At 40.7% G+C, this 24,933-nt stretch overlaps 1 protein-coding gene across 1 annotated transcript in view; it reads right to left on the bottom strand.

Annotated features, from left to right (window-relative positions):
• The window catches only part of MTX2 (metaxin 2), a 34,900-nt gene extending 10,230 nt beyond the window's left edge, over positions 1-24,670 (bottom strand). Inside the window, exons 1-3 of the mRNA XM_084265360.1 lie at positions 24,547-24,670; positions 10,950-10,997; positions 9,908-9,954 (exon numbers count right to left, since the gene is read on the bottom strand). Of these exons, the coding sequence (XP_084121486.1) occupies positions 9,908-9,954; positions 10,950-10,997; positions 24,547-24,667 (216 nt within the window). The 5' untranslated portion in view covers positions 24,668-24,670. The remainder of the gene's footprint in view (positions 1-9,907; positions 9,955-10,949; positions 10,998-24,546) is intronic.
• Between the last annotated feature and the right edge of the window lie 263 nt (positions 24,671-24,933).

Genomic DNA, 24,933 nt, shown 5'->3' with positions numbered 1-24,933 from the left:
GTAAGAGACAAGAGCGCTGACTATGTTTTGATTAAGTACATACTCCTGTGTCACTGGTGGACACAGTGTAACCCACCATCAACATACACTCTAATTCATACACTGGGACACAGACTTCTTTTTTTGTGAAAGTTCCACCAGTAGCTAACAACATCTCCTCAACTGCACTGTGCTGCTGTGGAACCGATGGCATCAAACAACAGCTTCAAACAATTTCATTTTTGTGGGGGAGAAGCAGAACAAACTGGTACCACACTCCTTTATGAATCCTTAGCTGTTGAATTTCACCTCAAAAAAGACATGAAGTTTCATTTGGTCTAGGCTTACCAAATTAATTTTCTTCAGAGTAAAGCACTAAATTAACTCTGCAATTCCACATTAAAATAGAGATGGATCCTGTAACTGCCATGTCCTATTCTCACTGCAAGTCTGAACTGCACTGCAGTTAGGGCAACACGTGAATAACTGACAAGCTTGTAAGTGCAGAGACACATTTAAGCAAAAGGAGGTGAATCTGAGAACTATTTTTACTTTCATCAGTGTGTCAAAAATGAGACACGCTGGCAGAGAACACCTAGGTTATGAGTTGGTTCAGCAAATTATTACCTCCTGTACATCATATTGTACAAGTTTTCTGCTAAAACCTCTGTGACTGAAAAACAGTCATCAGCACAGAGACTAAACCACAAACAAAGTTTTTCAGTGTAAGTTCAGCCAAGTTTCCATTAAAAATCTGAATCTGACCTTTCCCTCCCTCCTCCTTCTCAACAAACATCCGCAGAACAAGGGGTATCGACCTTTCCTACGCTTGGCAGGGAAACCTGCGCTACCTCAGTCTCTGGCCTAGCGCAACGGGGGCTGAGGATGCCTCGTCACCTCAGCCCCCCGGGAAGCCAAACCCACTGCGTCCCTGTGCCTCTTCTCCACTTCGTAACGGAAAGAGGAGAGAGGAGGCTGAACTAGAATTGAGCCCTAATGTGGGAACAAATATTAAGTAAATAAAAAGTTCACTACTCTGCATAATAAAGAACAGATTCCAGCAATCTTAGAATTAGGTCAGCCTGCCCTGAAGCTAACACCAAACCAAAAACCTGCAAAAGAATTCCTTGGGAAAGTCATCTCCAGTCCTGATGCATGTTTTGTAAGTTTGAGAAACTGGAGAGTGATTCAAGATTAGAACTGGGCTCATCCATCTGGTTCTGAGTTCAGCCCAGCATTCCTCCTGCTAGGCTCGGAAACCTGATCCCTGGAGCTGCATCTCCAGCAGGGCCCGTCAGCACCCACCAGCCAACACCTACTCCACTTCAGCCTCTGCCTGTAATTAGGATCAGCTTTAACGAGGGGTGAAGTAGTACTGAAACGCAACAAGAGAAAACAGAACAATGGAAGAGTCAAAGACAAAATCACTTAATGCCACACAATAAACCTAAAAAATATTAAAAACCCACCTTGCTATTTTGTCTTTTTAAAAAAAAAAAAAGGCAGAAGCCTGGGGAATTAAAATTACATTGAGCTGTGCTTTGTACCAAAGCATAACCTATTCAATTTTAAGTGCTTCTTAAATATGGTCCTGCAGGAAAATGAAGGAAAGCTCCACAATATGAGAGAAGTTTAATCCTTATTGAATATACACTGCTGAAGTAGTTACTACCTAGAGAGAAGTGGGCTGGTATCATCTCTCGCACCAGCTTAAACTGATGGCCCACTGGATAGCCTTCAAGTTGATTAAAAATACATGCGAACTGGTAAGAGGAGATGGTACCATATAGGTCAGCCTAGGAAAACAAGAAATAAGCTTTACCATTCCTAAACTCAGCCTAGGAAATAAGCCTTACAATTTGCATTCCTATAAGAGTACTTACATTCTTTCATTGGTCTGAGTGACAGGCTTTGGAAATTATGAGTACTAACAACACAGGTGCGTTTGGCTTTTCCAGCACAGTGAGTGCATTTTGTATTTATGGAAATTATGGTTTCTTTTAGAGAGAAATGGCCAAGGATCATGACCAATATGTTCTTATAAATATCCACTACCAGAAAAACTCTTTTTTTCCCTGATGCATTCAATCAGATAAATTAGATTTTAGACAATAACTGATGTTAGACACTAAGTGGCAAAGAAATCCTACCAAGAGAATATAGGACAAAGCAGCAATTTTTGAGTCTCTATCTCATTTAATGCTTTAGCCCAGTGATCAAGGGAGGACTTGTTCCCTTTTTGACCACTCATAGAGAATGACAAGAAGTAGCACATTTGGTGTGCAGATGGTATCAGACCGCCATGGCTTCCAACTCTCATAAAAGACACAGTTGAACACTGATTATTCCAGCTCAGCGCATCTCGTTTCCCTTTGGGTACCTCACATATATAATTTGAGTGAGCAAACCCTTGGTTTTCTTGTGAGAGAAACCATCAGCAAAAGGCAGAGTTCAGCTCCTCTGAGTGCTTTCGGAGTGAAGGGCGAGAGACTGAACACTGAAACCACCCAGTGAAGTTCTGCTGAGATTTATGAAGATATCAACACCCCTTCAAAGACACGGCATCAAAAGCTGAGCAGTCTGAAAGATCAAGGGCCCAGGCTTATTCTAGTACATCAGAGATTATTGTTAGCATCATAAATTTGACTGATCAACTTATAAAGGGACTGAAAGGGGCCAACTGAATTCCAAGTGACACATAAGCTAGTTAATAAAACCCTTGTGAAAATTCACCTGAAAACAGTAAACTAGACAGTAACTGCAAAACTAGATGCTCAGCTGAGCGCCTAGCTGAGCACGGCCTAACTGTCATGCCTTGTGAAGCTGCCTGTAATCCCAAAGAACAGCATTACAGTTCATGCTCTCTTCTCTGGGGAGAAAAAAAAAAGGTACTAGCACAGAATAAACAGGGTGAATATTGTGGGCCCCAACAGATCTCCTCCAGCACCTAGGATTCTCATGCATTGATAACTACAGCAGTTCCAGCTCTTCTGAAGGGGGAAGACATAGCTCTCCACGTCCGTCGTAAACACAGCACACGTCCCTTCATCTAAAATTTTCTGCTTCAAAGTAAAAATGTTCACTGAAAATATTTACTGATTCTCTGAAAACAACTCTTCCAAACAAACTCTAAGCACAGGGAAAAGAGAACTGAATTCCTGCTGGAAAGGAGAAACTCTTGTTTGGGTTTTTTTTTTAGTGCTTAACACCTATCCAGGGAGTTAACTATTTGGATTAACTTTCTTATTTCCCCTTGCTCATGTTTTAAAAGATCAAGGGATGACTGCCCAATAGACTTTACACAAATAAAGGAAACCTCATTCAAGCAAAAACATACAGAATTCACTACAACTGAAGGACATCAAACCAAATGCTTGGGCTTTTAAAAGGAACGAGTAATTTCATGGCTCATACTAGTTAATGCGGCATAAAACAAGGGTAATGAAATCCCAGAGTGGGAAGAACTGACTTTACTCGCCTGGAATCGCTAGGAGTGCCACCTATATCCATACATCCCACTGATTATTTCCATTTCTGTAATTTTAAAAACAGGAGCCCAATTTCTATTGCAGTATTGGCACTGGTGAATGGCTGAAGCAAGCACCTGGAGAACTGTCCAGTTTAGCAATTTACCTTCAAAATACAAAAAATGTTATTTCTGGAACAAAGCATGTCCCTTCTTTGGATGTGGTTAATGTGAGAAACAGATAAAGGGTATTCAAAAATAAAGATCTGGCTTAATAGGGTCTGCCAGCTTCTCTCCCACACCTGCTTTCTGTCTCTCCTCCCTGCAGGCTAACAGTCTCTCCTTCTCACACTCTTCCAGCACGTGGGAAGAGAGAAACCTGAACAATATATTTTTAGCTACGGTACCTCTCTTGTTCCAGACTGAAATCAACAAGTCTACAAAGCTGCTACTGCCTCTGTGCACCTTGTTTGTAATGGGAGACTCTGCTGCAGGCAGGGCAGTAGAGAGCGGCTGCAAGCCCATAAGGAGAAACAGGGGAGAGGGAGGTTTTTTTTTTACTCACACCACTCACCACACAGGTGTTATAGACTGGGGAGGAAAAAGTGTGGGAGAAAGGGCAACAAATTTAAGAAGCAGCATGGAGAAACCTCTCAGTGCCGTTCATGCCCACCACATGTTGATCACAGTTTGCACTGCACTGCCTTCTCCTCCCAGCGAGTAGCAGCATGAGCCACGCTGTTTGCAAAGTCAGCACGGAACAAGCAAACTGGTATTTTTACTACAAGAGAACAAAGTATCAGCAGCTGTGTGAAAAGGGCTGATAGGAAGCCTTGAGGTGACACTTGTTACAAAATTAATCAGCAATCTCATGCCTATCATTCATTTCAATCATGGCAGAAGACACCTCCTGTCAAAATTATGGAGCACATTTACAACAGCAACGTTGCTGAAAGGCCACAATCAACTTTGGGCTTGTTTTGTTTTCTTATTGCCTGTCCAATTTCAAATTCAAAACATAGGTAGCATATTGGATCTCAATTATCTAAAAATAATAATCAGAGCAATCACTTTTGTGCTGCTTTAGCACAGTTCAAAAGCCCAGAGCCCAGGAACCACAGCCAGCCACAGGGCAACCCACCCCACCCTCCCCTTCCTCCTCTCACACGACTGACATTCTCATCTCCGCTGCCGCCCTCAAAACAATGCATGAAAGTGATGCCATTGTGTCTTCCTATGATGACAAGGATGGAAAATCACTGTGCATGAAATACAATAGGAAGAAATAGGAGAAGGGAGGGGAGAGTTTTGGGTTTATTCCCACAGTTAATTGTTTCAGGTGCCATTTTTACTCCTGCTCTCCCTTCCTCTTTGCCCTCCCCAGCTAAGGAAGTGCTGTTTGGACACTGTCAGCTGGAAACAGAACACACATCGGGCAGAGAATCACCCTGTCAGAGCTCCATCACAACGCTCTCCTCTTCCCCTCCATTCCCCTCCCAGAATAATACACATGAGCAAACACATATACTCATTAAAAATGAGTTACAACTCGATGTAAATCATATCCAGATTGCAGTTTCTGAGATCAGAGGCAAGAATGAAATTACTTATGCCAAGACTCAAATAGTTCACAACTTACGTCCCCATATGAGGAACACCATTTTCAGATGGCACACTCCAGGCTTCATTTGAAGAAGATCTATTCATGATTAGTTTTTAATAAAGACCAAGCCATTCCAAGCCATCTCTTATTCAGCAGCACTTCTAAAAGCGCTCACACAATACTGTTGTGAGAAAAGAGTGAAAGGCATTTTCTGTTTTCATTTCTACATTATTTCATGAGCACACAGAGGACAATATGCGATGACAACTAAAGAGTTATTCTCTACTTTATTGCAAGAACACATTTTAAAGTTAAAAACCATGAACAAATCTACAAAATAATTCAGTTTTCATATCAAACAGCTGCAGACCCTGTAACTGAAATAGTGTGTCTAAGGTTATAAATGAAAACTGTTCAGTATCATTCTTTGAGTGACAGATTAAATTCCTAATCCAGTTATGGTAATGGCCACATTTGTAGTTTAACATAAATTAAGAGCTTAATTATATTTGTGACTATTTTAAACAAAATAACAAATTCCTTTGTACCTGTAAACGTAATTTATAGCAAAGCCACGTTCATTCTCCAAAACAATCTATTTTACACTGCAGCACAACACTGCTCTAATGGTATAATGTAATTCTTGTTGTAGAACGCGGAAAGAGTAGATTCACTGGTAGCACAGAGGTTTTGAAGATAAATGAAGATGCTATTCATTCAGGGGTAATTTCATCTTAGAACTATATGAAAGATGTTTCACTCACAAACAGTACCTGTATGGCTTGGGATTTAAGCATGTTTTCAGCTACAACACAATGCTGCTAGATTGATCATGTTGATACTGCATTTCTCATCATGAAGAATTCCAGCTTTTATTCTCTTTTAAAAAAGGAGATTGTCAGATTTTCATTTCAGTACTAAGTCTTTGTTCAAGCCTCAGCAACAAGTTCAAATTTCTGCTAATGTTTTGCCTAGAGAAAAACCAAACCACAATTCATACACACACACACCCACACACCACCACACCACCCCCACCCCCCCAAAAAAAAATCACAAATCTGTTGAGGGCAATTAATCATGCATGATTTACACATTTATTTGATTACTTGTTGAAGTAAATAAGCAGTTGGTCTGTGTAACACAATTTTAAATTGCCCAAACATCCTTCTGTCATTCAGGACTAAGAACAGACAATTCTAAATGCACTTTCCTGGAATATATTAAGACCATTTACAAGGACATCAATTACACAAGCAATTAATACATATCTTAACATAATGAGCTGCAGGCTCTATAACCTCAGGATAGCTATGAGAATTTCCACAATCCTGAACATTGAACTCAGCCTTTTAAGCAAGACGCTGAGACTACCTGCATAAAGATTTCAGAAGAACCTGTAACAACAGAGGCAGTCTCAGCATCCACATTCCTCCTCCTGACAAGTTGGAACAGTGCAGAGAGATGCTCCACACTGCCATTCAAGGCAAGAGGCCTGGCACAGCACTGATGTATTAACCCCCTCCCTCCTCCTCAGCCACCTTACACCCAGGCACTAAACAATATGGCTTTACCTGCCCCAGGTGTAATAGGGAGCCAGGGCCTGGACAGCCTCTTTGCCTCAGACTGAAATGCCCGCTCCCTGTGGTTTACTCCACTGAAAACTCCATGTTTCCCTCCTTGAAGTTGTGGAGTTGTTTTGGTGTTTTAAAATATAGTTATGTATTTGCTTCTGGGCTTTGGTGGCTTTTTTTGCTATGGTAAGGCTGATAAGCAGGAATGCTGTATAACAGAAGCTGTACAATAAATAAGCAGAGAATGGTTTTAACCATGAGTCATGTCACCCAGGAGGTGTATGTGTTTTCATTAACTTTAATGAGAACACAGCTGAACATCTCACAAGAAGGAGAGAGCTTTCATTCTACATACAACACTCTTTCCTGCAGCTGGATTATCATTACTGGTTAGTATTTTCCCTTGATTTTAATTCCTTTGCAGTGAAAATAAAACTTTGTTCAGTATCAAGATTTTGCAGCCTAAGATCAAATGGGCTTCACTTTCAAGACTGTGTAATGAACTGCTTCAAGCTAACGAACAAGGGGTGCAAACACCAAGGCATACAAGAGATAATGCACTGGCTCCTTTGACGTTATGTTGCATTTTCAAGAAATATAAAGAACTTGAACCCAGTAAAAGACAAAGGAATTGTTAATTTAGTCTGTTTCCAAGAAGAACAATGGGCAGAAGAGGAACTGAAAAATAACCACCACCAACAAAACAGCCCTACCAGAATCAGCAAAGAGGTTCCAGAAGATGACAGGGATTTTGGTGGTGGTGGTGGTTTTTTTTCACTACTGAAGGCACCACCACAGTTACTTTGCAGTTCCCAGAAGACTCTGTCCTTCCCTCTCAACCGAAACGTAGCTGTAGTCAGGAGCCCAGATCTCACTGAACAGTGAGAAGTCATATGTCCAATCGTTACTAAAACAGCAAGACTCAACCAACAACCTATGTTCCATCAGCAGCCCTCACTACTCAGTAATTCAAACAAATAGTCTGCAACAGCCTTTCACACCTACACTGAGAGTAAAGTGCTCCACTGTCCGCTTGACCTGCTCTGCTGACAGGAGGTATGCGAGGTGCCATCTGCATTGCAAGGTCATCAGTTTCACAACAGTCAACTTCCACTCTAACTACTTACTATGGCACTGGATTTTATTCTTTATTTTATATGTAGCTATCTGTGCCTATGTCCTCTGAGAGCTATTCCAGAGCAGCATTATGAAGAAGTCCTGTAAGGAGATTTTGAGAAAGATCCGGGAGACCAGTTGCAGCACATTTAGAGTCTTGTTGAGAACCATGTTCCTTCAAGATCTGATGGCATCTGACTCCACATGCTCTTTTGATCAGGACTCAAAATTCAGATGTGTTTTCACCACATGGAAGTTCAACAAGCCATGAACAAGCTATGTATCTGCTCTGGTGATATTCATGTGCCCCAAATCAGTAACAGGGGAAAAAGGAATGGCAATAGTGAGGGAAAAAAGCCTCATGTTCTAGTTTCTATTTCTCCTCCTATCCCCCATTCCTATTTCTTCCTCAGAAAAAGACACACACAGATACATCTCCAACTGTTGCCCCCCTTCAAAAAAAAACCCATCAGAAAGATAACCAGTAAAAAGATAAACAAACTCTAATCAGAATAAAAAGTAAATTCTAAAACAGAGGAACTTCGTAACATCCTTATGCAAAACACTGTAATATTTAAAGCTTTCTGATCACTAAGCTAGTAATACATAACTACAGATCCTGGTATCATTGAAAAATGGATCAAAGACACCAAGGGGAGTGACTCTTTCACAGTCACAACCATGTTACACAGATTCTTCAAAATAGATATGATCCCCCAACACAAAATTGTTCTATAAAGTTTAAGATCAGATATCTACCAGAGCTATATTTATAGTCATGGCTACTATCAGCTGTCCAGCTAGAGAATATTGAAGCAAAACAAGCATTTTTAATATATTATAGTTAATTTATCATCTAAGTGACATGTGTAGGATAACAATGAACTGGAAACAGTAAAGCAAAATGATGCATTACAAAAGGAAATTTTAGGGTGATGTTGCTGTTTCTTTTCTTTGTGTTTTGAATATAAGCCACACCTACACATATTGTTAGATGCTGAGAAAATTCACGAGGACCACAAAAAATACAGTTGCTGGAATAAAAAGCAACACTGAGATCAAGTGAGCAACAAAAATACTTATTTGCATTACTGTGAGGCACAATATAAAAACACACTGCCCAAACAAATAAACACTGCCTCTTTTATTTGGCATATCAAACATGACTCATCTTTCCAGCAAAGTATAAAGGTACCTTCTTGCTGTGATAGAATTTATTTACACATGGAGGCATTTCCTAAGTTGCCATACAGGGAGGAAAATAGCTATAGATCCTGGAGGTAGTTACCATGATCAAACGATCCTAATCCTGTTAGCAATAATGTCAGGTGCAGTCTCCAAGTGTCCCACTTTGGCTGACTGAGCTGTGACCCTTTTGGATAGCCCTCTCAAAGGCTGCTGCTCTGAGCTAGACCACGCACAAAAAAGCAAGGAGCACGGGAGCAGTACAACTCCCCACTATGCAGAGGAGCAGCAAAGTTGCTTTGAAGAACAGGAACCTTAAAGATATCCTGCTCACCACCACTTCTGACAGCCAGGCCCTCTCTACTAATGGGGAAAACATCCCCTTGAGGTTTGGGGTTTCTGAACCTAACACGTTAATGGAGTTTATGCAGACTTCACAGCCACAGACGTGCTTTTAAGTCAATTAGAGATGCAAGTTTGTCAATTATATGGACTATTTCTAAAAACCACATTGGATCTCAACTCTGTACAGAGGATGAAACTGAGAAAACAGATATACAGAGATTTGATGCCCACAGCAGGAAGCAAATATGCCTCGAGTTTGGGGCAGTACTACCTTTGCGAATTAAATAACCATCAGGCATCATGCAAGATGTTACAAGACAAACTAGCATACCAAGTGACAAAAGATGGGAACCATGCAGAGTTCCCAGAACAGGTAGACAATCAGATACTGTACAAACATAGACCAATATAAATACAAGCACAAGCAGTGGGACTCCAGATAGGACTCTCAAAATCCTCATATCCTTTCGGCTCTGACAGTTCAATGACAATGTAAAGCACATCAGATGCAGTAAATAAGTCATTGATTTTGACAGAAATAATTCTTAAATCATTCATTTATTTGAATATAGTTATTTTAGCTAGATAATTAAATTTTTAAAAGTAATTAAATTTTTTAGTTTAGAAAATAGGATGTTTTACCTGCACAGCGAGGGAAGATGCATTATCAGAAAGCAAAATTTGTTCATCTGTTGAAAGAAAAAAAAAAAACCCACACAATTACTAAAAACATTCAGCCCATTTAGCTACTGACCTGTAACTGTAAGCCATTCTGGGTTGCATTTCTTACCATCAAACAAGGAGCACATATATAATTATTATGCAGCTGGACTAGAAAACCTCTGATATGAATATTTAAAAAAAAAAAAGAAAGAGGGGAGAAAAAAGATAAAAAGAATACCAAGAATATTTATCCTGCAAATGCAATTGCATTTATCATACATTACCACCAATGTACAATAAAAAAAATGCTCACAACTAAAAACCAAATGCTGGCATTTTATGCCAATTACTCTTCTTCTAATCAAAGTTAAATAAAACCGCATCTTCATAACTCCTCTGGCTAAAAAGTAAAAGCATTCAGAAACCTATAAAAGCAGCTTGCAGTTAATATTGCACACTGTGTCTAGGTCTGTCACACAAAAGAAAGATGACAAGTTCACTGCAATAAAAATTCCATGCTTAGAAGACTAGGGCTGCTACCTATTAGTCTTCATTACTTTGCAGTCTTCTGACAACTGTAGCAGGCTGCTGAGCCCCAAATGGGGGCCATAATGTGATCTGATGATATATGAAGAGCTGCTAAAGGGAGCCTGAACCATCCTAGCCTATACATTTTAACAGTTCCTTTTTACTGAGAGCCCACTTTACCACAAGACTTCAAAAATCTGCTGCCTCAGCTATTGGTGCAGTAAATCTGCCAACTGTGCCTGCAACCACATCATTTTACACTGCCTACAGCAGCCAATATAATGAGTCAATAATAAACCAAGGACCTTATAGGCCATGAATAGCTGGTTTATATTGGCAGATGCAAGCATAGCTAAAACCTCTGACCAGACAAACAACACAAAGGACTCTTTTAACAGTTTCTGTGCTTCCTTGCAGTTAATTATCTTAGTGCATATTTAATGTGTTTTCTAAAAATAAAGTAATTATTAGTTGCAAAAACCAGTGTACCCACCCTTCAGTTGCTGATACAACGCAGCATTTTCAGGCCAAGGCTCTGCGGCTGTGGAAAGAAGAAGAATTAATTAAGCAAGCCAAAACACAATGTGCTTGCAGATGCTAACTGAACACAGCTACCTAGAGCAGGAACTCAAACTGGAAAGATGCTGATGCAAGATTTAACCTGCCCTAAAAACGTCACACTGTCACTCTTCTCCCACACTTCTCTGCTGCTCAGAGAGAGACAAGACAGAGGAGAAAACTAAGTCCCAAAATTCAAGGTTGCAAGAAAAGCTGAGATTCAAGCTACATTACAGGTTGGCCTTGTAATTCTCAAGCAGTTAAAGCAGCTGTTCTCCCTCCACCATAAAGACATCTTCATGCACATTCTCATCACAATTCTGGCCACACTGAAGAGCAACTATTTATTAAGGTACTAAAAAAAAAAATTCTGGAAAGAACAGAACAAGGCATGGAAGAGAGTTGTGCAAACCTCCAAGTGTAAAGAATGCTTTGGGGAAATGCAAAACCTTTCTGCCTCTTAAACTTGTGTCCTCACTGGTCCTATAAAAAACGCACAGAGCCTGGTGCTTGGGCATGTCTGAAACATACCCACCAAGACAACTGAGACTACCTGTTGCTTTAAATGATGTACTGGTCAACACTAAAATGGGAATGTCAATATGTATTAAAAAACTGCATCATCAGTTGTTCAAACCAGTTGAACAGCTGTTTAAAAAAAAAGCAAGCAAGGAAATAAAAAGACAGTCACATGTTGCAGTTGGGAACCGTTGCACCTAATCAATCATAGACCACTTGAATCTATGGGAAGGCAAAATAATAATCAGTACTGATTTACTGTTAATGGTAGCATTAAGATAACAGGTCATCATGTTGTTGTTTTGTATCCATTACATTCCTTGTTAATGTCTGATTAGAAATCTATATTTAAATACCAATTAAAATCTTGTGTTCTACCCAAACTATCTATTTGTAAACAAAATTAATGCTCTAATCACATAAATTATTTTTTAAAGCACTAATGTCTATCAATAATGACAAGAGGTTCAAACAGAAATATGTCACTGGCTTCAGCAAGGTCATTCTTCGTACCTTTGCTCTCGGGGCTCAAAGAAATGCACCATTTTCTAATTATTGTTCTTTGTGGACACTCCTGAAGTATCAACTTTTACAGATGTCACACAGAACTGTAAAGCTTGTAACACTGTACACAGTTTTGCAAAGGTCACTGCCTCTAACATTAAGGCACAGAGCCTATCAAAGCTGTACTAGTGTGGGCATGAGAAAGCAACTAATCACATTTAAGTGTCATGAAAAAATGTTTTATGTTTTATTGTAGCAGTTATTGGTTTTACACCCCTCCATTAAAGTTCTGCCCTGGAGTAAAAATTCTTCAGGTGGAAGTACATTTACTTCTTTTAATAAAAAGAGACTAAGGTAATGTCTGAGGTACTACAGCATTACCTGTTTAAAATAATTTATCTAACGTACATGTCTTCAGGTCCACTGAAGTATTGCAAGAGCAAATGGAATTAGGAAAGTAAGAATGTTATTACCATACTTTAGCAAACTTACCAGTGCTGGACTCTGAAATATTTACAGAAGTAACTAACTCAGGAAGGTACATTCATCTGGTAAATACCCCAGCCAACCAGGGAAAACATCCTTTTTACATGCCCAACATGGTGCAGAGAACTTGAAACTGCATGGATCCGTTTCTCTGGAAAAATTCTGCTTGACCCTCTTAAGCCTGAAATGTCAGATTAGTATCTAATTCTTGGATTCTGGCCCAAATTAGAAGTGGTGTATTTTTACAAAAGCATCTGGCTGAAATATGTCAGGCACACAAAACATCAAGTGAACTTTTCCTTTTCCAACCAAAGAGCTAAAACACTAATTCCAGTCTGATCTTGGCACTAAGCTACATACAGCTATGGAGATAGACAGAAAAAGAGAGAGAGAGACAGAAAAATAAATACAAGAAACCTGAGCTTCTTGGCACTCAGAATCCGAACCTACACCACTGCTGAGGCATGCTGTATCCATGTTATACACTAAAACACAAGTAGAATATTTTTTATAACTTGTTTGCCCTTATCAGTTTATATTTTACTTCCACATTCTACTGATCACATACAGATTTTCCTATCTGATGACCCTAATTTTGCTGGTCATGATATGAAGTCTTTATCCCAGAGTCTTGGTACTTAGAAGCACTTGCCAAACTTAAAGGAAGGAAAGGACAAGGGTAGTTTAAAATCTTGGCATTCACTCGATCACAATTTAGTTGTGTACTAATAAATGGGTTTTGACACTTAAATGAACAAGGGAAGTCACACAGGAATCTCAGCTTTAAATACCAGTACACTTCAAACTCCAAATTTCAGCAGTTCTAAGAAAAAGAATAATAACCCTGCACTCGGTACCTGACCATCTCCACACAATTCTGAGAGTGTTTGGATGAGATGGACACATGCTCAAGAGCCTTGAAGCAAGGCCTTCAGTTCTTTGTACACAAACCAGATAGAAGATAATTGATTTTTCTATCACTGTACAGACTGCATTTTAAAACAATCTACTACATGCTAAAATTTAAATATTATTACTTATATCCTAGAAAAAAATATTCTGCAGCACACATTCAAACTGCATGCAGGAGAGCCAGTTCAACAACACCAGGGATACCTAAAAAAAGACTGTGCAATCTTCTGGAATCTCCCAATTTCCACTCACTCTCTTTCCTCCAAGATGTTTAGAATACAAGGTATTTTTTCTGATGGTGCAAGAAGTTTAAATACACGCTGCTACATGAGATGTCCTGGTTCATAAGGTGCAAGCTAAATTCAAGGATCAGCTCCCAAGCCACGTTCAATTAGTTGTACGGTGCAAACATGCAGCAGAGGGAGTCTAGAACCTCGCTGAGGGAAGAGAGGAGGAGGAGAAGGAATCAACTGCTGAAGGGATGTCGCATGCCTCCACAAGAGGAGCAAGTCACATCTGTAACTCACAGCAATGACTCCTGCCTTATGAACGTAGGTGAAGACATAATTTGTAGAATAATAGGCACTAATATTACACGCTGCTTCAGTTCTGTCATATTTCCAATCCATCAAGTTGATTAATGCTATAATAACTCCTCACAAACTTATAATTTGTGCACTAATGAAGTCAAATCCAGTTTATCCTTCGGCAACTATAATCTTCTGGTCTGTAGATGTTCGTTTCCCTGCTAACCATGGCTACTGCAGTGCTAGGTATATAAAGAGAAAATTAACAAATGTGATGCCAATTCAGTTCCAGAAGCTTTCAACACAGAATCACATTTATATGTTAGATCCTACGCAACAGACATTTTTATCATTAGCTGCTCACAGGATGAAATAACTGCCTGGAAGTATGCCTTACAGGAAAGGCCTCTCTACATATCTTAAGAATAAGGAACTATTTGGTTCTTCCTTCTGCCTCCATAATCAGAGGAATTACTATTGTGTGGTTTGCAATGGGTCTGTCTCTCAGGCTTGCAGTCTTTACTAAAAATTGCTTTCCCACCCTACTGAAACTTTTCCCATGCTTAACAAATTCAAATATCTACTCTTTCATGTGGATTGTCTGCTGTTTGTTCAGGACAAGCAAGCCACGTACTATTGTCTCTCCCAGTTTCTCCTCTATCACAATGCTTGTTTTAATGCCAGTTATAGGAAACAACCATCTGCAGGACTGGTCCTCTCCTGTTAAATGTCTGAAACGAGCTCTGAGTTCAAAAGTTACTGGAAAGTGAGAATTAAAGGGAGAAGGATACAGAAAGCATCACTGCATAAGCCCTGTGATCCTAGAAGCTGAAAATGCAGCAGATGCAGCTTAGCAGCCAGAGAAATGGCAAGTAGACCACCTACATAAAACCTTCTTTGGTTTTGGGGATGACTAAAAAGGCATGAAAATTTCACTAAGCTCAACGTGTTTGTTAGTCAAAGTGTTTTACTTATTAACAGCTTAGCATACAAAATGCAGATTTCAAAGTGTTAACAGGGTTCTTAGTTGTCAAATTAGACTTTCTGAAGAAAATTCTGTGAACTGGTGTGTTGCATGTTCCCAGTGGAGTTTTAATTATTCAGGTTTGCAACTGCCTATTAAACCAGATTCCTAGACTCCTCACCTGTCATGTCAGAGAGTTACTTAAAAAAATACATGACTTCTGCACAAAACTACCAAAACACAAAATGAGCCATGACAGGCATGTCAAACTTTTTGCCACTAAAAATGTATTGCATGAGGTGCATTTTTTCAGATTTTGCGGTGAAATGTTTAACTTGAGCAGCATTAGAGCCAGAAACAGACACTCAAACAGCATTCCAATTTCAACGTTTCCAGCTGCTTCAGACTGTCATTTCAATAATAAGACTTTATCCACCCAAATACTTTTGGGACAGCAAGAGGGAAGAATGCACATGTGCTGTAAGAAGAGATACTTCAGAGCACTGGACCCCACTATCAGCAGGGGATCAGCAGCTCACTGGAGGCCTGTGTACACCTCAACTCCAAGTAACACTCCCAAAACAAGGCACATTATACTTGTGCAGAGACAAGTTTTAATTCAAAGAATGAGAGGCTGCAATAACATTCCTCAGTAAAGTCTCTGCAAGAGGAAACAGCTTGCTCCCAAGATGCTCTACAGTGCCTCAGCCCTACCAGTTCCTTGTACAGGCTCTTCAGAGTCTCCTTATGAGTGTACAAAACTTGGTTTACACTCCTGCACTCTGAATTACTGGGAAACTGTGCATCCTGTGTCAATGCTGCCTGCATGGACAGGGGAAACTGGCATTTTCATCCACTTTCCCCACGCAGCTTCACGACGATGAAAGAGATGTAATGAAATAAAGGGTTTACAGTTATGCCTTTAATCCTGTCACATTAAAAAATAAGACTCTGACCGTGAAAATGAGAAGACACCAAATACTTTGCATGTTAAGTTGTGGAATATGCTAAACAACAATTTAGCCATTTCAGTGGTTGAGTATGAATAGCCAGTTTCAAGCAGCCAGGTATGCGGTGTGGGTTGCCCTGCCAGTATGCCACCTATTAAACACACTTCTTGTCAAGCTGCAGCATACTTGAGTATCAGCCACAGACAAATGCCAGATCCCTCCGGATCCAGGGATCAAGATGTTCTCTCCTGCATGGGAAATGGAAGTTATCAACAGGTTAAAAGCTTTTTGTAGGAAAACACTCAACTTAAAATTAGGTTGCTCCCAGCTCTTAGGAATGCCATAGAACTTCAGTGGGTCAAGAACACTCTCAGAAAGCAATACAACTATGAATAATTTTCTCTCACAAAACTACCCTATGCCTAGTAAGAATCAAGGCTAAAGAATTAACACCACATGTTCATACCCTGTTGATTATTTCTCAAGTACTGAAACTGTGGAGTAAGAAGTGTATCAAGACCACCTCTGCTCCAAATATCCTATAAACTAAAATTTACTGAATTCTCAGTATGCCAGAAATTTATCCTTTGGTATCTTCTTTCTGCTTCTGAAAATTAAGTAGTCAACTAACAATCTCTTCCATGAAGTTCACTGTGTGCTGTTGTGTAGGTGAGTCTAGCACCTGGCCCAAGAACATTTGGTCTTCTCAGACAGAGCAATTTCCTGAAATGTGAAGAATAAGTTTATGGGTTATATAGAAATAAAGACTACTTCTGCTCTGAAGTCACCACATTTGCATGGATCAGCTTGCTTTCTGTTATATTCTACTTAAACATTTTGATAACAAACTTACATAAAAAAAGAAGGGAAGGTAAAACATCTGTATTTACCAGTTTGGTTCACATGGCATTAAAGGCCTTTAAAACACTCAAGAGGCAAGGTATCCTCTATTAAAAACAAATGAGGAAAAAAAAAAGTTGGCATTAATGTGAATCACTGCATTGCAATATTACAGCTGGAAAGATTAACTTACACATTATTTCCACATAGTTTCCTTCAGCCTCTCCCTAGGTACAAATTTGATTAAATTATAATGAGATACTTTAAAATTGTTTTCTCACAAGAGTAAACACTAAAAAGAAATTTAGTCTTACATCTGGGCAACATCCACATCCAACAACATTACCTACAAATCTCCAAACATTAGGCAGCAAACACCATACCACTCAGCAGGAAAAGTTACCTTTGCTGTTCTCCCAAGACTGGTGCTACAGGGAGACCTGCTGTTCACTATGTTCTAGATGCAGTAACCCAAGAAAACCATGCAGAAAGCTATCCCACAGGCTCCAGTAGGAAAAAGAATTATTAGCTGTTTGATGTTAAGATGCATTAAAAAAAAAAATTATCGCTTCATTCTCTTTTCATAATACAAATCAGTCATATTTTCAAGTAGCAATATATTATTTAAAAAGAAAATGCCAGAAATTTGTGTGGTTTTGTATCTTTATTACAGGAAATAAGTAGAGGGGTGTGCTTTGATTAATAGATTGAAGCTGCAGCCACTTTGGAACCAAAGCAATTTAAAATACACATCTCATGCATAAATGGTGATCAATGGAGGAACTATGAGAAAGTTGTGAATTAGCTGCTTTAAGGCCCACCCTTTAACCCACTCACACTGAGTACAGATCAATTTCACGTAATTGGCCTGATCCTGTAAACTAACAAGGGCCAAGAAAAAAGTGAAAGCATCAGCAACTCCCTGGCTCTGCTGACAAAGAACCAAAAAGCGTTTCGTAGTGCCTTGCCAAATGAAAACCAACTTTCACACAAGTTAAACAGTATGCATTAAATCATGTATCAAATAATTACATCATTTATTAAACCATCCCAGGTCTCCTTCATAGAGATATTACAATTCAGATAAATCATGACTGTTCAGTAATTATTGATCAAGCAGACTGTCAACCTAAAGACTCAATCTCAGCGGCAATTCTCAAACTTGGGTTTCCTGTGGCTGCACCACTGAGACAGTCAGCATGTGACATTACTGCAACAGCCATTTAGCATGACACAATCTGCTTCTTCACCCTCCACGAACGCTATTAATTGCATGTACTTAAGCATTAGTCCAATTCTGTTAGTGTCACTGAGCTGCCTTCCCAGAGCACACGTCTGCGGTTCAATCCTCCAGGGTGCTCAGCACTCTCACTGCTAGGGGAGGGAGATCACTCAGCATCTCCATGCTTGCAGAATCACATCTCCCATCAGGAGACAAGGCCAAAAAATCTCAACAAAATCAAATCCATAAATAAAAGTTGCTCCTAAATCAACATCTGGATTTCTTCAGAAAAATCAGACAGTGTGCCAGCTGAACACAAATGCAAAAGATTTATTTATGAAGTCCTGATAAGCTGGAGCTATTTTACTTACTCCTGATACCCAGTGTAAATGTTCCATCTCAAAGAAGTTCTTAATTATATCCTTCTACAGATCTCTAAATCGACGCCATCCCTTTGTGCCCCAACTCAAGAAGTGAAACTACAGACATAGGAACTGTGAAGAGCAGGACAATGGAGGCATGATACCCATGAATGCCCTAAGTGCCTTACTGGGACTAGGACATTTCTTCACCCTGTTATTTGTATACTTCAAATGAGCCCTTTGAGAGCTCTTTTAGATTGAGATCACCTCTTCTCTTTGGTAATCTGAACTCCTCCGTCTCCCCCAAGGATGTTTAGCTGGCAGTCTGAACACTTCTCCAAAGGGCCCCAAGGAGCTCCCTGCTTTCTCATCCACAGCACCCCTACTCTGATCCACAACAGAGATCCTAAGCATCTGCCCCATCAGACAGGACCACGGTATCTCATACCTGCTCCAAAAGCTGCTCCACACACACACACAATTCCTGCTTGCCCAGTCCTGGCCCCTCTGGCCTTTTGTTCAGGCTCTCCCTCCTTCTCCCTTTCCTATCTTGCCCACAGCCTTGAGTGCAGCAGTACCACGAGACAGAAAGTGATGACAAGAGAATGTCTGTGCCAGAGTCTTGCAAAGGGGCAAGAAGAGCCAAGACCTCTAGGCAGGAGAGTTCTGCAGGGTGGAAATGCAAAAAGCACTGATTGCCAGTTAGCCAGCCAAGCACCGCCACTAGTGAAGGGGAAGATGCTGCTTTAGGGCTCACAGTCTTTAAGTCAGCCCAAAACAGTCAATGCTATTTGCAATTGCACCTCTCAGGCTCTGACTCTCATCTGGGAAATGCTGCAGGCTCCCTACTTCAAAATCTGAAAATGTTTATCCTGTTCTCTTAATCATATCCTCACAGTCTTCCCCATTTCTTTTCCAAGGCTTTCAGTGAACACATTCCAATGCATACAGAGTTTCTCCGATATGGCATTCAAATGCAAAAAGAAAAAAAAAAATCCCAATACACATGCAGTTGGACTCTGAAAGTTTCTCCTAGGGATACAAACATTTTATTGGCTTCAATTTCATTATACAAAAGCTAGAAAGCAGAACTGTTAAAAATTCCCATCTCTCAGCATTTTTACTTTCCATTTCAGTATGTGCATTCCAGTTTTTTGGTTGGGCTCCTTCCCCCCAAATGAGACTGGTATCAATTTTTCCTGCATGTAGCACAGCACCACTGTCATTTTTTCCTCTGATGTTTCCAGTCCCTCCTATGCATTTCATAGGTTTTACTACTATGTGTAACTTCTTCAAGCATTCACGGTGTCTTCTTAAAGGCCAGAATTTAAAAATAATAACAGTAAAAATTTCAGAACCAGGTGTGGGCTTTCCCCTGACCTCCCTATGGCTTGCATGAAGCTGCAGTTTCTCACTCCATTTTCAAAAGAGACAACTGAAAGTGCCCAGCAACACAGCAACCTGCAATGCCTGTTCAACTAGAGCCAAGGAGGACAGCAAGAAACTCTTTCATTCATTCTGGTTTTGAAAAGGAAGAGTTTCATAGGGTCCAAACCTAGAGGAAGAGACCAGGTCAGTGCCTAGAGACAGTCTGTGAACAGAGCATCCAAGGACCAGAGAATAAAAAAGGAGTGAGGAAGAGAAGAAAACTATTGTTCCTCTCCAAAGTTTTTCTATATGATCTTTTGTGAGCTGCACAGTTAAGCTCCTAAACAGCACTCGTATCTGAATACTTAACAGATGAAAACTCCCTTGCAAATCAAACTGGACAATATCAAAATACATGTTCCTTTTCATTTACTAATTTTATTCCAGTTATTCCTGGAGCAATCGCATTTCTGGCATAAGAAAATAAGATATGACTTTAGCAGAAAACATGCAACAATAAAATGCTGATTAGAGAAAGACTGCTTAGTCTTAATGGAGCCAGAAACAACTACAGAAGTATACTGTATTGCACACTGTAATTATATTGCTTCTTAAAACCAAGAAGTAACAATATCTCAAAATGAAATATGTACTGTACTATAATAATAGTGAAAGAAAGTAATTTTTCCCCCAATCTAAAAAAAAACCCTAGATAGGCAATCCGCCCAAAGTATTGGTTCACATCAAGTGATAAAACATGTGTCTGAGCACAAATTGGCAAGAGCAGCATAACAGAGTTGTTTATTGAAAGTGAACAAGAGTTTAAGGGATTCCTTTTAGTTTGATTACAAAAAAAAAAGAGCTCATACATAAGAGAACCCTTTTAGAAGAAAATCACTCAGCCTGACAAATTTGATACTTGCAACTCATGTCTTTGACTACAAGCACCACTGCAGCAGGCTTAAACAATCAGTGCTGCAGCCAACCTATCACTAAGCAGTAACAATATTTTCCACCTTACACACGTAGGAAATGGTAACATTCACCTATGCACATCTTATGCACAAAATGCATACTCAGTTTAAATTTTACATCTTTATGTGCAGGAACGCTTTAGGTGGTCAGGTTTCACTCCCTATGTATTTGTTCTCAGCCAAATTGCAGCTTGTCTCAATACATAAAACATGCACATCAGAGATTTATTTTTGTTCTGGCATGTCACGTTGGAGGTAGATTCACTAAGAATGTAAAATATCTAAAGGCAGAAGGGCATCTGTTTTTCAAACTGCATTCATTTCCCCTAGTACTAAAACTAGCCTGAGACCCTTGGAAACAAACCCAAAGGCAATAAACAGAAGTAATTTTCCAGAGATCAAAGGACAAACAAGGATATTATTTTCTCTCTTTTGATCACTGATCTAAAACTAATGGGGTTTTTTTGGGGAAAAAAAAAAGTAAAGCATATTGAGTAATTTAGTGATCAATTAAACATCTTTTCAACAATCTTTTATAGATTATTTGAGCAGTCAGCTTCTCAAAACTACTAGAGTTAGAAAGATTAATGTTCTGGACCACTTGAAAGCTGGCACTCTAATTCTTCTTACAGTATAAGCACTCATTTCCTATCCCGTTAATAGGTGATTGATGCTGAGCTACTCTAAACAAATTCTCTACCATATTATCCAATTAATATTTTCTACAGTTCAGAAATAGATGATTTAAAAGGTGACATAACATGCTTGCAATTCACAAAGCTATGGAAATATTTGTTTATTATTCCCTGAGACATGGCATCAACCTCTTTAAATTTTTGAGTAAGTGAACAGCTGAATGGCCCTACAGCAAGTGTTCTGCTCCGTGTGATTTAGTCATCATTCTGCGTGTAACCACCAATGCATGACAGCAGCAGGCTATGCTCAGCGCATCCAGGTGAATACATGTCACAGAGCACGTGCTGAATTACTGTAGTAGTACAAGTGGACAGAGCAACTGATAGTGATGGGACAGTTGAAGTACTTCTGGAGGTCCCGGGTCAGCTGCAGCAGGTGCTGAGCACCTCCAAGGATGGAGACTCCACAACTACTCCAAACAACCTGCTCCACTGTTAAACCTCCCTCACAGTAAAAAGTTCTTCTTACGTTCAGGTGGTACTTCTGTGTCTCAGTCTGTGCTGAGACAGGGAACAGGCACATCACAAGTGAATTAAAAAAAAAAAAATTCTAATTCATGCCTGCACAAACACGACAGTGTGTGTAAAAGGGAGTTACAATCCCCTTCTCTACTAAAACCCCCTCTTCAGCTTCTAAAACATTTCTAGAAAACAAACTATGCTGGGATGATTGCCTTTATAGCTGTTACATGTTAGAGCAGTGGTAGTTCATTGCAACTGCCAGGACAATGCAATCATCTTCACAAACAGGATCCTTGATGACAAGCTAATAAAATTTCATTTTTATGGCCATGGAAAAAATTCTCAATCATTCTTACATTTCCATACATACAAACAGGAAGACAGTATTCACAACCACAGATATGGGGATGAGATGCTATTAAAACAAGTGTCACTGTTAAGTGGTATTTTTTCCTTGCAGATATGGCATTTTTCTTTCTCACAAATATTCTTTCATTTGTGGGACATTTCTATCTTCTTAGTACCAGAATGAAATATTCACGGTGTGTATGCAATGTCTCAGGAAATCTAGAAGTGTGGTGGGTACTGGTCAAGATCCCAGATAACTTCCTTCCCCTTACCCCCAAGAAAAATCTTCCATATGAACAAATTGAGTGATTTTGCCATTATGTACTTTCAGTCTGGGACTGGTACATAACACAGACAATCTAGAAAGGCCATGACCCACTGGTAAAGGTATTTTTTATTTTCAAGCAGATAATTGCTTTTGACACTGATTTGCTTTTGGGAAAGTAAAGGCAACATGATAATTTTGTTTTAAAAAATGATTCAATGGACAGGTCTGCAACAAGGATTTGTACTGTACCTTCAGTCACAGTGAGCAGCTACCTATCCAGGAGAAGTACAAGATTAATAAAATAATCACCATTTCTGCTCTGCAAAAATAGAGGAGCATTGGCAGTATTTTTCCATTTCCTTTAGTTGCCTACATATTACTTTATCTATAAAAAGAAAATGAGCATCATTTAATGTATGACTGACAGGTGCTACTTGAGAACCTCTATGAGGTGCTAATTGAGAAGGTCTCATGCCCTCAAAGCATCATGTTAATAGTACATTCGTTAACATGAGAGTCTGAGGCTAGTATAAGAATGCAACTACCCCAAAAGGAAGGCAAGAACAGAGGAAGAAAACTTCAGCAAGGGTAAAGAGAGACAGCTGCTGCGGAACTTTTCCTGTTCCCAGTTTTTCAAACATGCATTTTCTTTACACTATACTTAACTTGGACCTGTCATTGCTGTATTCCACAATAATTTGTTTGTTAAGTAGTAAGCTGTTGTGAAAAAAAAACCCAGCACTTTCAACAAGAAAGCAATGAGATACCTACACACAGTACACTTTTGAGTTTGTATTTGTCATTCCAGAAAAAAAGTTACTATCAGCAAGATATCACTTAAGAGTATTCATAAAGGTCACAGAGCATTATCAACACCTGGTCAAATATGCCATTATCCCTGTGCTTCACGATATAAATAAAATATACTAAAGAGATCATAAACACTAGTGAACACAGAAAGCAATGCTGTTCCTGAACGCATCCTCCACATCCTGAGAATCCAGGTCTCTGACCTTCAGAACACAGGCACTGCTTGTCCTAATGTCTATGAATTAATGAACGCCAATCCAAGTGCACAATGCAACTTTCAAGTTCGTCTTTAGCTACCAGTCAGAGGCAAGCCTGTTCTGGAAACTGTACATTCACAGCAGAGAATCCACCTTGGACTCTTACACTGGGGCCTTCACCAAATGACAGAAGACCCAGCTCCTGGGACAAAACACTGGCTTCCTCCTCAATAGGTCAGTCGCAGCCAAAATGCTGTTTCCTTGCAGTATTTATTGCTTGTGAGTTTGTGTAGCAGCAAGAAATCAGGAACAAACAATAACAAGTAAGGAGAAATGTGCACTGATTTTCAATGTGCAACATACTAAATGTATTTTCAACTTCCTAGCCAGCGTTTTTTCCTTGAGAGCAGATTAATATCAATTTCTGCTCCATAGCAATACACATTTCTGTTTTATGACAAGGCTCGCATCCACTTTACAGGACCCTGCCACAGCAGATGACAGAGGACAAACAAGTGGCAAAGGTGATGCTAACGTTTTTCAGCTTCATGGGAGCACCCCAGGAAACACGTCAGGCGCCTGTGGGAGCAGGGAGAGGGTGACACCGCACAGAGCTCTCCCACGCAGCAGGACCCCGCTCCAGATGCTGAATCATAAATACAACGTTGTTGGGTTTTTCTTAATTTACCATGAAGACAAGTATGTGGTTTAAAGGTTAGTGAAGATATTAAAGGGTATCTAGGGAACAGGGAGCCCACAAAGGGGGGCCCTGGTGAACCTGCGCGGTTCACTGCTGGGCAGGGTGACCTGCGCTCACCTCAGAGGGAAACGCGCCCAGCCGGGGCCGAGCTCTGCACAGCCCCCCTAACTCCCGCTGCCCGCGCTCCCTGGGCACGCGTGGCCGGTTCGCCCCGCAGTGCCCGCGTCCCGTCCTGAGGGGTCTCCCAGGGGACCGAGGCCGAGAGTGTGGCTCCGCACCCCTGCGAGGTGGCTCCTGACCCGCCGTCACCCCCAGGCCTCGACCCGGCGCGCAGCGCCTGACGCGCCGCGAGGCCCGGCCCGCGGCGTCCCGCCTGCCCGCCCGCGGCTCTCCGGGCCTTCAGCCACCCGCCTCCACCCCTCACCGGCCAGCTGTGTCACGAAGGCCTCCGCCACCAACGACATGTCGCGGCGGGCGAGCGGACGGTGGCAGGCCGAGGTCACGCAGGGGAACCGGTCGCCGCGCCGGGGGAGCAGCAACTGCATCCGGGGCCTGCCCCGCCCCCGCCGCCCTGGGCGGGGCTCCGCGCCCGCTTGCCCCGCCGGTGCCCGGGGCGGGCAGCAGCGTTTTGGCACGCTCGGAACGGTAAAAAGCGCTTAACGCGTAGAGGAGGGAAAAGATAATGACGCATAAACGGTACTTGGAGCCCCCCTCGCGCGCCGGTTAGCCCAGGCTGAGGAGAACCCCTTTGCGTTCACGTGCCGTGGAAGCGCTGTGAGGTACAGGCGCCCGTCCGGGAAACAGCCGCGGC

This window comes from Gallinula chloropus, assembly GCF_964237585.1.
Source record: "Gallinula chloropus genome assembly, chromosome: 5".
Classification (NCBI taxonomy): Eukaryota; Metazoa; Chordata; class Aves; order Gruiformes; family Rallidae; genus Gallinula; species Gallinula chloropus.
The sequence above is the reverse complement of the archived record's forward strand: the minus strand, read 5'-3'. Positions and strand labels throughout refer to the sequence as shown.